This window comes from Halichondria panicea, chromosome 8 (genome assembly GCF_963675165.1).
Source record: "Halichondria panicea chromosome 8, odHalPani1.1, whole genome shotgun sequence".
Classification (NCBI taxonomy): domain Eukaryota; kingdom Metazoa; phylum Porifera; class Demospongiae; order Suberitida; family Halichondriidae; genus Halichondria; species Halichondria panicea.
Genome location: NC_087384.1, coordinates 5022651 through 5038926, shown reverse-complemented (window position 1 = coordinate 5038926; position 16276 = coordinate 5022651). Strand labels below are relative to the sequence as shown.

Below are 16276 nucleotides of genomic sequence, written 5' to 3'. Positions count from 1 at the left end.
TTATCTCATTGAACGAATAATACAGTATTTTATCTTATTGAACGATTGTGATAAAGAACAGAAAAAGGAGAGCCTGTGTAGAGGCTAAAAGGAAGGTACTATAGTTCACATTTATAGATCTAGCTAAAAGGGTTCTATTTTGTTCAGTACCACAATCACTTGTGCCATGTTGGGTCGATGGCTGGGCTCTCTCATAGTGCAACGGAGTATCAGATCATACATTGCAGGACGCTGCCTCTTTACTTGGAGAATCATGTCTCGATAATGTTTAGCACTTGGGAATCGACTAGCAGTCACCTCACAGAGGACAATGCCATAGCTGTACACATCGATCTTGACAGACTGTCTCAGAGGTGGAGTGAGAGGATTAAAGGCTTGAGGGATGACTTCAGGAGGAGAGTAGATTATGGCCCCCTCTCCTATCGTATGAGCATGCTGCAGGAAGTTGGCTGAGCCGAGGTCAGAGACCTTCCCTTTCCACTGGTGGTTGGGCATTCGCTGGAGAAGGACGTTGGGAGCACTCACATCACGGTGGATGATGGGATCATAGCGCTGGTGCAGGTAGTCCAGAGCAAGGGCAATGTCCATGAAGATCGAGAGGCGGTTTCCTGCGTCTAGTTGATTCCACTCGTATGCTTGTCGGAGATTCATGTCCAGAAGCTCGGAGACGAGGATAGGAGGGGATCGATTGACTTGGTTTTGCTCATCAAAAATAGCACCAATGAATTGCACAAGGTTTGGGTGTCGCACTTCAGCCAATAGCCTCATTTCTATCTCCATTTTTTCGATGTGAATTGGGTAGGCAATTTCTTCGTGTACTCGCTTGATGGCCACCCTTACTGTTCCCTCCAGTACCTCCCCCCACCCTCCTTTGCCAATCCTCCTGCCAATGATCACACTGTTGGCCGGAATCCTCCATACCTCTGTGTTGTGTGCTGCCAACTCTTTCGTCTTGCCTTCTAACTCCCTCACTAGAGCTGTGATTCGAGCAGACAGGTCAGCTTCTTTTGTGTTGGCCTCAGCCAATTCACGATCTTTCACTTGTAAAAGTAATTGTGTAGCTTGCTCTCTTTGCTCTGTCAGCTGTACTCTTTCCTCTGCATCTCCATGACGACGGTTAGCCTCGGTCAATTCACGATCTTTTGTAGCCAATTCACGATCCTTGTCTTGCAACTGTAGTTGGTGATGACGTTGAGTGTCGTGCTCTCTCTGCTCTGCTGCTCGTAACTGTTGTTCCAGAGCCCTCACCCGGTCTTGAGAGGAGTGGTCTCTGGTCTTACTGACTGATGAGGCACGAGCAGTTGCTTGTCTGATCCTCTTCTCACTCAGTCGTTGGGCGGAGCCTCTAGTGTCGTTGTGGGCCACATCTACGAGAGCCCACTTCCCAGTTGAGGGTCCAGCAACGAACACTGAAGGTCCAATCAACTCTGTATATATGAGAAGGGATAAAATGGTGTGGTGAATTTTGAGATAAACTTCACACCGAATCTCAGTAGGGTGGTCTCTGCAATGCTATTTCCCAGCAACTCCCGAAGGCCTCCAAACACAAGGACCTCAGTGAGTCCTGGTCCCAGACTGGTGGCAGTGATGGAGTGAAGGCCACGTGGTGTCATTGACTCAGGAGGTGTCACCTGGAGGCACAAAAAGTGATGTCCTGATAAATTATTGTTGTGTGTACAATAGTATGATAAACAAGTTTCCCTAAAGCAGGGAAGTAGGGCAATGCGTCTTCCTTTACCACAAAAAGTAGGTGTGGACAATTAGCATACAGAGGACTGTCAAATGTCAGAACTGATCCTGATCTATATAATGCTTGTTATACCTAGTGCCAAATTAGAAGGTGTATATCTAAAACTCAATGCCAATGTTCGCCAACGGTGGGTGGCTTATAGGCTCTCAAATCTCCCTGCTCATATAATATTATTTCTCTGGGCTGCTTATCAGTAAGACCAATTAAGATAAGAGTAAAAGTATAGACTAGTCTCAATTGAACTGCTGTAGTAAACGTGGATGTGTGGCATCACTGTCGTCACTATTCAATTAACGAGTGCTGTTGAGTAAACTTTGTGTTAAGTGCTTATCTACTCTTGGTAAGACATTTACAGTGTAACCGTCCAGTACGTACGGAGGTGTGTATGTATAGACACTGTATCATAATGAAATCATCGGCCTCAGTGGAATTAAAGCTATGCACATGACGCTAATACGTTTGCTGTTCAAATAGTTTGCATGCCGGAATGGTGCAAAAGAGTGGGACCATGATTGTTACATGCTAAGAAGGTTGCCAAAAGGTCACAAAGTTCATAATTAATAGCTGTTGCAGTCTCATGAAACTGTGCATACAGCTTTGCAGCTCTTTCCTCGCTATCAATACTATATATAGCGTTCTAGTCCAGAGCTATGGAACGCCGTTTGCGATAAAATTCAGGCAGAATGTAATTGGCTTTTGTGCATCCAAATTTTTGAAGATCGATTTCTAATAATCGATTTTTGATTATCGATTAATGAAATTCGATTATTAATATTTGATTATTAATAATGGATTTTTACTAATCGATTTTGAAGCTGTATCGCGTGAGATCAGTGAAACCTATCAATCAAGATGGAGGCATGGACAATTGGTAGTCGGTTGATTCATGAGACTAGACAATTGAATAAAAGTTGAATAAAAAGACCTCTGATGACCAAAGCAGGTCTGTGTCAGTGTATATATTTCTGCCTACAACTAAATCAAGAATACAATTTAACTTATTATCAGGTGAATTGAATAAGGTCTGGCTAAGCGAAAGAAACTGGCTAGTTCTAGTGGTCGTATAGCCTCGATTCCAGGCCACTAAGAAAGAGAAAAGCGCTGCTCCGAGTTTTGAGGGCGGCCTAGAATCGAGGCGCTTGTGGTTTCACCAGCTATTTCCACTTTGGTATAAGGATAACCAAAATCTTATTCTACCATGTTCTCTTTGCATAGAGAAATGTTGCATTGAAGCCACTATTCACGACTTTTATTCCCTACAGCTATCTGGAATCACCAAGGCTCTTTCTCTAGCACACAAGATGACCCAAGAATAGTGCTGGCAAGAAAGCATATAACTCAGAAATGGGTGTACGAAAGATAGCACCAACTGAACAGTTCATTACTGTAACTTATGGCCCTCCTTTCTAATACCAAGGAGACCAATCAATTATGTGGGGCAAAGACATGTGTAGCAATTATTAAATGGTTCTCCCTTCTCTACAAAAAAACAATTAATTTCTCGCTTTTGCGTTATAGTCATGTGGCCTATCATGTGAGATAGCTAACCAAGAGCCATGATTCCAAGCCGCAGAGAAGGAGTTGTGCTTGCTCTGAGTTTCGAGGGCGGCCTGGAATGAGGCTGGCTAACTACCTAGTTTGTATTAGTCTCGAATCCATTATAATCGGCCTGGATTCGAGACTAGTATTAAAGTCAATCCCACTAGTAATCAATTTTCAATTATCAATTATCAAATTTCAATAATTGTAAACAAATTTCTAATCGATTATCAACAATCGAATTTCAATGATCGATTTGCAATAATCAAAAATCAATTATCAAATCGATTGTCAATGATTGTGCACGTGTAAATAAAAAAATGAACTGTAAAAAATCGATTATTAGAAATCGATCTTCAAAAATCGATCTTACATTGGATGCACACACCAATTACATTCTGCCTGAATTTTGTCTCGCATGCAAACGGCATTCCATAGTATATAGCTCAATTATATCAACAGATTTTACTGCATACGAGTCTGCAATGTTCTTCCCACCCCAAAGTAACGAAAACCAAGCATTATGTTGCAAAGAAATTCAAGAAAACATGCGTTACTCAGGACTATTAATCATTGAGCAGCTATATAGCAGTCTAGACAGACAGACAGACACACACACACACACCACTTATCAGCCAAGTAGGACTTGTGAATCTATTTAATTATCGTGTTAGTAACAATAGTTCATAATGAAAACACTGCGGGTGCATGTTGACGCCTCGGTGGAAGCATCAAACATGAGTACTACAGCTACTATATTATAATCTAGCTACATTGATGCAAAATGTGGGATGACCGACCGTGCATGAACGATCACTGCTAAAAAGGAAGCCAAAAGTTCAAAGTCCATTGGATGTGCATGAAACAGCCAAGCAGCTTTGCACTCTTGCAGCTACCAAATAGCTAGCGTTCTAGAGTTTTGCTACGTACTATTAATTTAAAAAAAGCTGCAATGGCATTCTATAACTCAAGAACGAAGTACAAATCTCTAAATTGCAATCCAATCAAGAAGCCTATAGAAACGCTTACTTGCACTTTATTGATCCTTGAGCAGCTGCAACATGTCTACACACACACACACACACACACACACACACACACACACACACACACACACACACAGCCGTATACCTCGCTGCGCATGCACAACCGAGGACAAGACTCACCTCCGTCCACTTGCCAGTGTCAACATTAAATATCCACATGTCCCCCAGTGTCTCCCTGTCATCACTACATCCTCCGTACACCAGTAATTGAGGGTGGTCCTGGCCATAGTTGAGACAACAGGCAGCATGGACTGACCTCCCCACTGGCCATGGCTCTCCCTGCGCTGGCTTCACCTTAGTCACCTCCTACATATATACACACAGTGAACACACAGCATTATGCATTTCAATGTGGAAGTATATATAGTTACTAATTCCAACTCACCATGGTCCTGAAGTCAAACAGGTAGATATCATTGACTTTACGATGGCCAGGTTGGATCCCTCCAAAGAGGACTGCCCTGTACTGGTCCACCATGGTGAAGGTGAAGCCACTACAGGGAGGAGGTCTCTCTCCTCTGAGCTCAGGGGACGACCAGACACCTGAAAGGGTAATTTAGAGAATTGTACATCATCCTTATAACATAGATATAAAAATGAACATGGTTTCCTATGTGAGTGAGGGTGGAACTCCACCCACCAGTAGCTGGAGGATACCTTATAAATGTATATGCATATACAGCGAATGTGCACATTGACAAAAGGTACCATTTTGTATATCAAATAAATGGAACTCGTTTGTCAATCCACTTCCATCAGACAGTCTAATCTTGGTGAATGTTGATCCTGGTTGTGTGGAGCCCTCAATACCGATTCCTCCAAAGCAGCACAGAGTTCTCTCATTCACACGGACAAGGTCACAACCACCTTTTTTCATAGGCTGACTACCAGAAGTTTGAATTTTGGCCCACTGGAGAGTGTCTAGATCAAGCTTGCTAATGCCATTGAAGTAAGAAGACCAACCTTCACGACCACCAAAGGTGTACAGGTAACGACCTACACAAACAGAGCGACCACCACACTCTCCAGGGGGTAGAGGTCCAGTGGTGGGCAAGAGACTCCACAGCTCAGTCCTTGGGTCACACACAGCAATGATGTTAGACCTCAGTCCTGGACCATCCCCCCTCCACATGTAATGGCATCCGTCAGCTGCAGTAGAGAATGGACGACTACGAGGTAGTGGTTCAACAGATAGTCGACCAAGAAAGGTGTGAAGCCGAGCTTGCATTGTCTGCAGGAGGGCATGACAAGAGACATGTGTTTATGCCATCACGCACGCACGGGTACAATGGTCCATGTGGGTGTGTTAATGCGGTGAAACAAACACAATTTAAATAATGACAAATTAAAAGCCTCCCGCGCTGCCAGCCAGCATATAATTAAGAGAAAAACTTTTCCAGACCAGAAACCAGGAGTGGCCTTACACATGCTAGGACTTAACCAGATCAACAACCATCACACGACTGACATTAACTCTGTATATCTATAGCAGCAATGAGACACAGCATTTAATTCAACTTACAAGTCATGGATAGTAGCTCAGAGATGTCAGAGCTTGCTTAGACCAAAGATATAGGAAGGGAAGGATTAACGATTGGCAACGGTAGAAAATTTGAAGCTCGTGACACGCTACGTCATTGGAATGCATCACTTTGCCTCTACTTTTGTTGCCTCCAAACTATGGCAATAAAAATAACAGAGGGAACAAGTCATTATTAACTCTGAAAGAAGTCATTGATGACAGATGCAAGTTGACATCCCAAGAATCTGCCTCATGTTAAATACTGAGAGGGATTCTCAAAGTCAACAAGAAAGAGAGAAGCTCAGAAACAACACTTTAATACTTAGACAATACTGCTTGTGTTCATGTCCATTCTCACATTTGATACGAGCTCTGGGCTTGTATGCACAAGAACTAGACAACATAGATAGACTGATAGTACTGTAGCCATTATTAATATTCTCTGTAACATGTTCTGTACGACATTTTATTAATACCAAATTTTAATAAATTATCAACATTTCACAAGTCATATAAAGTTAAACTGCCATAATAAGCTGCATAATGAACTGCTACTGCTGCTACTGCATGAAGTAGAGCTGGTGCTATACAACTGTACAGGTCTTTTGCATGTAACAAAGTCTTTCATTTCGTTTTTTAATTATGTAGCCCAAAATAGTCAATCAACTCTTCCTTCTTCAGCTTCATAAATTTCTTCCAGCATACTGATAGTACGATGAAGATCTAATAGTATGACTGTGTATGTGGGGAGGGGGGGGCATATGAATGAATTAGTAAAACACTGTGGCACTGACCTGGAGCTTTCTATCCCAGTTCTGTTTCTTACTATATAAGCCGATAATCAGGCCTTACACCTCCAGTCATATTTTCTGCAACTGACAAAAATTTAAAGCACAAAACCTGTGCCAGTTGATGGACCTGACATTGATAAACACTCTCATGAAGTCAGTATAATTTTAAAAGCATGTGTGTTTCTTAAAAAGGGAGCATAAAACGTCAGATGAAATAAGCCATACGCAACACTACAACACATTCTAAATGGTATGAATAGGCGATTTTTGCCTTTCAGTAGATCAACCTACATACATACAACCAGGAAAACTTGAAGAATAGTAATATGGATGAGTACTGTTTCTTAAAAAGGGATCAAACCTTGTAAAATTGTAGTTATTCTGTAGTAAAAAGTCTTTGTTTCTTTAGTTTTACTCTAACTCTAAATAAAGCACAACATCAGTGTAACACCATGAGAGGTCATGAGGCACTAAAGGAAGACTAGCCTCTACACAGGCTCTCCTTTTTCTGTTCTTTATCACAATCGTTCAATAAGATAAAATACTGTCTTAATCGTTCAATGAGATAAAATACGGTAGTTAATTAGAGGAATAAAGAAAGAAATAGACGTAGAGTTAGGAAAAAGGAGAGCCTGTATCGGGAAGTCGCGTGAGGGTAGAAGGGTGGTAGAAGGGTGAAAATGAGCGTGGGCATTTTTTTTTTTTTTTTTTTTTTTTCTTTATAAAATTTAATGCAGAGCATAGGTGCGTACCAACTAGCAACTGAGAGCTAATATTAAGGTAGCCCTAACAAAAACAGCAAAAGGCAAAACAAAAAAACAACAAAAAAAACAACAAAAACAAACAAAACGAACAAAAAAACACAAGTAACTAAAAAGTGCAGGCAGTGACAAGGACAGTGAAATACAAATTAATTAACAGACACAAAACTGTAAGTAAGGGCAAGCAGACAATTAATTATAAGTAAGTAATTAATTGAAACAATCCCGCACATGAGCCTTAAAACTAAGTAAACTACTTGCAGAGACAGCACTGCTTGGTAGGGAATTCCAGAGTGGAACCACATTTACGAAGAATGATGATTGATATGACAGTGTTTTGGCAAAGGGGATAAGTAGAGGTTGGTCATGATGGTAATGCCGAGGGTTAGGTTTCGGATTGGGTGTGAACCTTGATGAGTGGAGAATTGATTCCCCCCTGATGATCCTGCGGCACAGAGTTACTTTCTGTTGAGACCGTCTTGTGCTCAGAGAGGGCCAAGATAAACTAGCTAACAGAGGTAAGTATTGATCTGACCAGCGTTTGGTACAGAGTCGCGCTCCAAACTTCTGAACCGACTCCAACTGATTGATGGCACAAGAAGATGAGGGGTCCCACACACTGCTACAGTAATCAAGGAGTGGGAGCACCAGTGATTTGTACAGGGAGGAAAGAGTGGACTGATCTGCTTGGTTGAAGTGCCTGTATAACAAGCCAAGTTTAGATTTTGCCTTAGCGCAGGTGTTGGAGATGTGGCTATTCCATTTAAGGTCTTTTGTGATGGTAACTCCAAGGTAGGACAAGGAGTTCACTTGTGTTATTTGACCTGAGTTTGTAGAGAGTATGATGGACGGGGGCTGTCTCTTTCTGGAGAGGAGTAGCAGTTTGGTTTTTGACTGATTGAAAGTGAGACCCGCAGTGTTGACCCAGTTGGCTATGGCATCAATATCTCCTTGAAGATCCAAGACGTCAAATTCATTTCTAATGGGGCTGTACAGGAGTATGTCGTCCGCATACAATAACAGCTGAGAGCCCGGAGAAAGAGGAATTCTTGTTAGGGGATCAATGTATAGGCTGAACAGAAGGGGGCCTAAGATGGACCCCTGTGGTACTCCAGAATTGACATTGGCGGTGGACGAAGAGTGACCATCCAGGACTACCTTCTGCTTCCTGTTTGTGAGGTAGCTAGTAAACCACTTATGTAGGCTGCCCGAGATGCCTGCTGACCAGAGAGTTTTCAGGAGGCCTTGGTGAGGGACTCTGTCGAAGGCTTTGCTCAGGTCAAAGAAAACAGCAGCTACACTAGAGCCATTGTCCAATGAGCGGTGCCAGTCATGAGTAGCATGGAGGATTGCCTCCTGGGTAGAACTGCCCCGCCTGAAGCCAAATTGAAGTGTTGAAAGAAGGTTGTTGGAAGTAAGATACTCCACTACCTTATTATGAACAATGCGTTCCAGCACCTTTGATAGTAACGATAGTAATGAGATCGGACGCTAGTTTGACGCTAGTTTGGGGTCGCCTGCTTTAAATATTGGTGTTACATTAGAGGCTTTCCACTCTTCAGGAGCTAGAGATGTTGGACTGCCCACACAGATATCTATGACTAATAAAACTTTGCCTGCAGCATGCAAGCTGGACATGGACTTGGAACTGGAAGTTTGCAAGCACTATAGCTAGCTATATACCTTAGGCTTAGCTAGATGATCTACTAGTAGAGATGTCACACCGGAAGTAGTGCGTGGGCGTATTTTCGTACAGTAATTCAATGGTAAAAAACGGGACCAGAAAGTGAGTGAACAAGAAGGGCTTTCCGCAAGCCCTGGAAGAGTCTAGCAAACAACAGCTGTTCCCAGGGGTAAAAAATAGCGTAGAATTTGATTTTTATAACAGTTTTTTATGATTTTAGCATTTGATGCTTGTTTTGTGTGTGATTTTTTCTCAAAGGTGATCATCATTTTGGCAACCAAACATGAAAATGAACAAAAACACAAGTGAGCATGTCTTTCATCTCTAACTCTCTCCAGATTATGCAAAAAGTTGCTACAATAAGCTTTTATTTCTTGCGGAATCACATATTGCATGGATAGATGGGTGGAGCTGAGAATAGAAATGCAGTAAAATCAAGCCAAGTGTACCAATAGCTGTATTTATTTCTTAGAAGTTCTTAGAAGTTACTGAAAGTAATTATTGAAGCAATCTGAAAGCCTCTGTTGAAAAGAAACAAGAAAGATTGGAGAGAATTCCAGGGACAACAATGTAATCTACCAAAACTATTAAATTGCAAGAACTGATTCAATTTGCACACAAAAAAGACAAGAGTAATCTACTGTATTAATTAGAAGCTGTCAACAGAGTTGTATCATAGATTTATAGTTGTATGGCCTTAAATCTACATCACACTAAAAACGAATTATTTAGACCAAATGAAATTGACAGAAAAATTGCTTATAAAGATCAAGAAACAGATACAAGCGTAAGGTGGACATTGATGAGAGTTCTGAAACATGATACAATATACTGTACAAAAGAAAAGATAGCATGGTTACTTTAAATCCAAAAGAACTCTCTGAAGCAGGAGACATCATACTATTATAGGGACATCATAAAGATATACATTACAGAAACATTATAAACTTCATAATAGATATCAAATGGTTACAATATTAACTCCTGAGTCCTGAGTGTCCATTTCATACTTTTTTAAAAGAGAATAGACCAAGCGGTTCAGCAGATATGCTAACTTTAAGATCATTTCCGGTATTAACAACAAATTTCATAAGTCCCGCCCAAGTACATTAAAATGCAGTAAATTTTTGTACGAATTTTTCCCTGACTAGTGTTCTTCAAAACTCTGTATCTCTGCATTCGCTTGACCAAATCCAGTGCAGTAAAGTTTTTCTGGTTTGCCTAGAGTGTTCAAAAGAGATAGTAATACATAGGAGTTAGAAATAGCAAAAATGAAAATCAGTCTTACATCGCTACTACTAGTCTAGATTGTGTGTTCAGATTCTATCAGACTATTACCTTTTCTTGTGTCTTTCTACATGCTAGTATAGATCAAGAATAGCTTAAGTTAGTCATCATTATCATATATAGCAGGTAGCTACTGCCACCAGAGCTGGCCACGCTGGTTCTCTGATCTGACTTGCAGCACAGCTTGGTGGTTGTCTCAGTACAGTCTTATTAACTCTGAATGCGTGGGAGAATACCTTACGTCACGATTGTGGGCTACATATCGCCCACGTTCATAAAAATCCTTGTGGATCACGCGATTTCCCAAACCAGGCCTTAACTGTACGCCCATTTCTTTCTTTGCTGCCTCACTAGCACTATGTCTTTCATGGATGAACAGTGACAACAGCAAGAAAAAGTAAGGCCAGGGAACGAGGCTAAAGGAAGACCACAACAGACTTTTTCTGCTTTTCGCGGGCATTCTGGCAGGAAAACAGGCGAGTCACGGATGGTTTCATTACAAAACTGCAGAAACACATGTAAAATGATCACGACCACTTCCGTTGCCAATCCTTCCCTCCTATATCTATGCTTAGACTCGCTGGCCTCATAATAATACTGTGTAATTGCATCATATCGCCAGTCTCACATCCGAAACCAGAGGAAAGGATTTGTCTCTGGCTTCTATGGTCATATCTTATTCAACTCCAGGTAAGAAGAGATTCTTGTAGTCTAGACTATTAATTTATGCCTTAATTGGTGCACATGCGCAATCAAGGACTGCTGTCCTCCTATGATCTGTAGCTATAATACGGTATTACCTGTACTGTATTGTCTTTTGATGTAAACTTAAAGTTCTTGAACTAGATCTAGCTTATGATACCACTATGCGCTCCAAACTGCATGCACGGTTATAATTACTGATCTTGCATTCAACAAACATTGTACCATAGCTATGATTGTACACACAATCAGATATAATCTCAACAACAATGATTATAAAAATTAATAAACATAATTTTGTGCAAATTTATTAATTTACATGCAGCATACTAGACAAGACAAGACACAAAAGTATAAGAACAAGCATGCAAGGCTGCAGGCTCTATACAAAAGTAACTATTTCACATTTTCTGTTTGCACCATATCCTCCCACCACCACTAGTTTATTCCCAGGGAGGACAGTAGTGAGGCATAATGAGCGAGGTGTTGACATTTGACTAACAACAGTCCATGATGTCATGTTGTACTGATATATGTCCGTAGTTTTATCTCTATTGGTGTCCCACCCCCCCACTGCCAACAGGTGGTCATTAATGGTAATAAGAGAGGAATGGCTAACTGGCAAAGGAGAAATCTTCTCCCATATAGCTGATCGTGGTTGAGACTGAGTTAGTTGTCTTAATGAGCATTTGTATATTGAATACTTCTCTTGAACATCATTAGTTTGTGGATGTATGTACATGTAGTCTCCACAGATCATCGCTGATGGTTGATTGGTTGGCACAGGTAGTGAGCTAACAATAAACCATTGCATGTTAGCAGTGTTTAATATTTCGACAGTAGTTAAACTTTCATAATCGTAATATCCCCCAGCCACTATGAGTGTGTTGTTAGCGTATACAGCTCCAGGTCCCCACCTTGGGGTTGGCATGGGAGGAAAGTGTTGGACCCATTTGTTGTCAATGTAGCTGTAGAGTTTGTGACTAAAAAGTTTGTTACTATAGCGTTGTATGTATGGCCCTCCCCCCACAGTTGTGAGCATGTCTTCAACACTGACAATAGTGAAGTCACTGTTGGGACAAGGTGGTAACTCGTGCCACTGATTGTTGCTGAACTCATAAACACTTTCATTTTGACGTGTCTTGAAGTATGCGTTGTCTCCAACCACAGCTGATGAACCATACCCAATACCAACCGGTGCATCGGGTAGTGACTCTATTGCGACAGGTCTCATTAATGTAACTTGAGCTGCGACTTGGTGCATTCGAGTCAATAGATCGTGAATTTCCTCGTTCTTGCTTGCCAGTGTTTGTCTCAGTTCAGTCACTTCTCTGTCTCGTTGATCGATGGCTTGGCGAAGGGCAGCAGTGTTCTCCTCACTTGATTGCAACTCTTGATTGAGTCTCCTCACCTGTCTCTCCCTGGCATCTGCCTCATGTTGAAGAGTTGTTTTGTCTTGTTGAAGAGTGTGGTTTTCTTGTGTTGCTTGCCCTAATCTAGTTGTGAGTTGATCGATTTCAGTGTGCTTTGTATGTAACTGTTCAATGTTTTGTATAATTGTCTGTTGCTTTGCTTGTAACTGTTCATCTTTTTCTGTTATAAGCCGCTGATTTGTTTGCAGCTGCTCATCTTTTCCCCTTATTATCTGTTGCAGATCTTTTTGAGAGCTTTCCTGGTACCTGGCTGTCCTCATGAGAGCATCCAGTGTTTGACAAAGCTGTTGGGAAGATGGTCGTTCAACGTCTCTGTCTTTGAGGCAGTGATAAGCAATCGGCAGTAGAGGGTGGGTAGGCTCAATCAGGTTGATGTGGGCTTGCCGTCTGTCTAGTTCTAGTATCGGCAATTTTGCTTCAACTGTGTTACCTGGATTTCGTGGATCGGGAAGTTGAACATTGTCAAATCGATCTGTTGGCCTTGGAAACTGTCGAGTTGTGATCTGAACAAGAAGCACACCAAATGAGAAGTTGTCAAGTCTCTCTGAGTACACTGGTGGTTCATTTAATGCCTCGGGAGACATGAAGGCTGGTGTTCCTGGGCATGTGGTCATTGTGGCTAGCCGAGTTATTTCTGTGAATTTGGACATTCCGAAATCGGTGACTTTAGCTCGACTGCCTGTAATCAGTAGAATGTTGTTGCTGGAGAGGTCGCGATGGATGATCCCATTGGAGTGGAGAAAAGCAAGTGCTTGAGCTATATCATAGGAGAGGTTGACTTGGATGTAGTAGGGAATGTCTCCAGGTGATGACTCCAGGAAGTGTGTCAGACTCTCGTCCCCGAGCTCCATGAGAAGAACTGGTGCATCTGTGTCGGGATCTCGATAGGTCCCTAAGTATTGTACAATGTTGGGGTGGTTGATGCGACTTAGAAATTCGCACTCTGTTTCGAATCTTCTAAACGGATGTCTATGTTCTTTGCCAGGATCAGGAGCAGTAATTTGGAAGAGCACTGGATAGAGTAGCTTGGCAGCACAGAGTAGCTGGTCACACTTGGCTTTACACACTACCCCGTAGGAGCCAGTACCAAGGGTATCATTTTTGAAGAGTTGCACATTTTGGAATATGTACTCTTTTTCACGCTCTTGTCTCTCAGCCATTGTGTTAGGTGCTAATAACTAGCCAACTGAATGTATACACTAAAAAGGTTAAAAGGTTTTTGTTTGTTTGTTTGGTGTGTTAGATATTTCCTTTCACTATCAGGTCTACCCACAACACTAACTTGTAACTATGCCGCAGCATGTGTTGTTGTTTTTGTAATGTATACATTCACTATCAGGTCTACCCACAACACTAACTTGTAAGCATGTGTTGTTGTTTTTGTAATGTGTATCTTCTTATATTCCTAGGAGTAGTTTGTAGAGTGGTGCCCTCAGCCTCGTAGCTGAAAATAATTATACCAGTTTTCAATGTATGCTGTGTGTGTGTGCTTGTTCATCGTATGTATTATATGTATTGATCCATGACTGCTTTGACTGCAGGCAGCGGCTATATAATATCAGTTCAATAAACAGCACCTTCATTTTCCTATTTCATGCAACAAGGGCTGACTTGATTATAATTACTGTACGTATAATTAATAGCCGGTAATTATTCCTGGTACAAATTTTCAACAACTGTACATGTCTAGTTTAGTATTCAAATCGCACAGCTCAAAATCGTGATGTAGAATCATGACTCAATTTTCTGGTGATGCTCTATACAATACGAAAAAATATGAAAATGTCCATAGACTATACGAAAATAACTCGTTATAACACGATATGTTTAATCAAAGGTATAGGATTGTACGGAAGTGGTCGTTTTACGTATTTCAAGTTCTGCAGTTTTGTAGTAAAACCATCCGTGACTCACCTGTTTTTCGTAGCAGTATAATGTCTAACATGTGTACATATACACTGTGTATAACGTGTGCATAACCTGGGTATAATTATGCACATATTTTGAGTCACAGTTGTGCGTAAGTGTGACATTATACATGTTCACTTTATTGTATAATGTCTGTCAATAAATAGCCAATCCGCATTGCTCTCTAGTTGTGGGAAGAAAACCTAAGAATTCATGAATTCACTAAAATTCCACTCAAAACACATGTCTTTTATTACAGAAAAACTTGACCAATCATTGACGTCATTGGGCAACAAAGTTAGTTATTGCAGGCGCCCTCGTGCAACATGCCATATATTGCACTGGAGTCACTCGCATGTAAGAGGGTTCGACTACGCCCAACTAAGAACGTTAAGCTTAGGTAGATCTAACCATAGATACTATAAATTAGTATCTACTGGCAATTATTTCCTGTGCCACTTTCAAAGTTTTTGCTGTCTGTTGCATGCATTTCGATTTCACTAGATCTACACTCGGACACGATTGAGACATTCCCCCGGCTAGTTCCAGTAGCTGGCCGGCTAGCGTCGGCCTGGGATCGAGGCTTTTGGCCGGCTAGCAGCTTTTTTGTCATTTCTAACTTCTTTATTAGGTGATCTTTTTCTTTATATCAGTAAAGATCGCCTAACAAGTTGCTCAATAATAGACAAGGCATAATACCGGTGTGTTACACGATCATTCGTAGGAATGATGGTGTCATGTGATTATTCAAGATCAACACAGATCCAGTATAGTACAGTACTTGTGAAGAAATAGCCAGCTAGTGCAGTGGTACATGGTACATGGTGAGTTATATACAAAATTATATACAAAGTCCTAGCTTATTGTACAGGAAAAGGACTGTTGGTTTAGCCTTCACTGTACTAGAGCTATATAGGCAGCAGCCATGACTCGACTAGAAGCTCGATCTACTCGGATCAAATCAATACGTATATTCTTTTATAGCACAATATTTATTATAGGTGAAATGGCAGGACGTAACCCATTTGGTGATGATAATGATGACGGTGGATTTGGGAGTAGCAGTCAAAGGTCTTCAGGATATTCTAACAGTCGAGGGGACCAAGGTCCAGCTCAAGGCAACGAGCCACTTGACTACCAAACTCGAGAGCAGATGGCAATTCGACGAATGGAAGAGTCATCAGCTAATTCCCTGAGGTCGTTGAATGAGACATATAGAATGGGGATAGACACGACGCAGGAGTTGGAACTTCAAGCTGAGAAGCTCGATAATGTGGAGAGAAAACTAGATGAAATACACGTTGACCTAGACAAGTCCAAGAGAAACTTGAGGCTCATTAAATCACCGTTTGGAGGAATCGCCAACTACTTCTCAAAACGAAAAGAGGGGAAAGAAGTCACTGACCCTAAAGACTATAAACCACCTCCAAACCCTTCAAATCCCACGAGAAGTAAACCCAAGACGAGTGCTGCAAAGATGGACCAATTGGAAAGCACTGGTAGTAAGGTTGTTGACGGTAACCTGGACGAAATGAGTAAACAGCTCGACAGACTGATGGGTGTGGGAGAGCTTATCGGCGTACAATTGGATGATTCTGAAATTCAGGTTGACAGGTTAAAGTACAAGATAGATAGAGATAGAGATAAAATGGAACACATTAACAGGGACATAAAGAAACGTATCTAAGCGTTTTGCTATATGTATGTATGTATGTTGGATTGAGGTGTTATTGTTGTTCGCATTGTCGTATTGAGTTGATGTGTGAACAATTTCAACTGAAAGTGATCGATATTGCCACAACAATGAACTGCATCACTTGCATATACTATGAGTAGCTAGGGGATATTCTTCT

The 16276-nt window shown here is 41.3% G+C and overlaps 3 protein-coding genes and 2 long non-coding RNA genes across 5 annotated transcripts; 1 reads left to right on the top strand and 4 right to left on the bottom strand.

The window, feature by feature from the left end:
- Positions 1-20: 20 nt before the first annotated feature.
- Positions 21-5971, bottom strand: LOC135340279 (uncharacterized). Its single transcript, XM_064536603.1, has 6 exons — positions 5858-5971; positions 5044-5566; positions 4721-4878; positions 4456-4641; positions 1484-1631; positions 21-1427 (listed from the first exon to the last, which is right to left on the bottom strand). Exons 2-6 carry the CDS (start codon positions 5561-5563, stop codon positions 124-126), a joined length of 2316 nt encoding a protein of 771 aa, XP_064392673.1. The 5' UTR covers positions 5564-5566; positions 5858-5971; the 3' UTR covers positions 21-123.
- A 334-nt stretch (positions 5972-6305) lies between these two features.
- LOC135340301 (uncharacterized) lies at positions 6306-7334 on the bottom strand. The gene is made up of 2 exons (XR_010396292.1): positions 6652-7334; positions 6306-6592 (listed from the first exon to the last, which is right to left on the bottom strand). It is a non-coding gene; the product is annotated as an uncharacterized LOC135340301 (long non-coding RNA).
- A 2824-nt stretch (positions 7335-10158) lies between these two features.
- LOC135340307 (uncharacterized) lies at positions 10159-10724 on the bottom strand. The gene is made up of 2 exons (XR_010396299.1): positions 10432-10724; positions 10159-10314 (listed from the first exon to the last, which is right to left on the bottom strand). It is a non-coding gene; the product is annotated as an uncharacterized LOC135340307 (long non-coding RNA).
- Positions 10725-11309: 585 nt separating this feature from the next.
- On the bottom strand, positions 11310-13787 carry LOC135340280 (probable serine/threonine-protein kinase kinX). Its single transcript, XM_064536604.1, has one exon. It carries the CDS (start codon positions 13673-13675, stop codon positions 11465-11467), a length of 2211 nt encoding a protein of 736 aa, XP_064392674.1. The 5' UTR covers positions 13676-13787; the 3' UTR covers positions 11310-11464.
- A 1305-nt stretch (positions 13788-15092) lies between these two features.
- Positions 15093-16231, top strand: LOC135340296 (soluble NSF attachment protein 29-like). Its single transcript, XM_064536621.1, has 2 exons — positions 15093-15247; positions 15425-16231. Exons 1-2 carry the CDS (start codon positions 15238-15240, stop codon positions 16108-16110), a joined length of 696 nt encoding a protein of 231 aa, XP_064392691.1. The 5' UTR covers positions 15093-15237; the 3' UTR covers positions 16111-16231.
- The last annotated feature ends 45 nt before the right edge of the window (positions 16232-16276 follow it).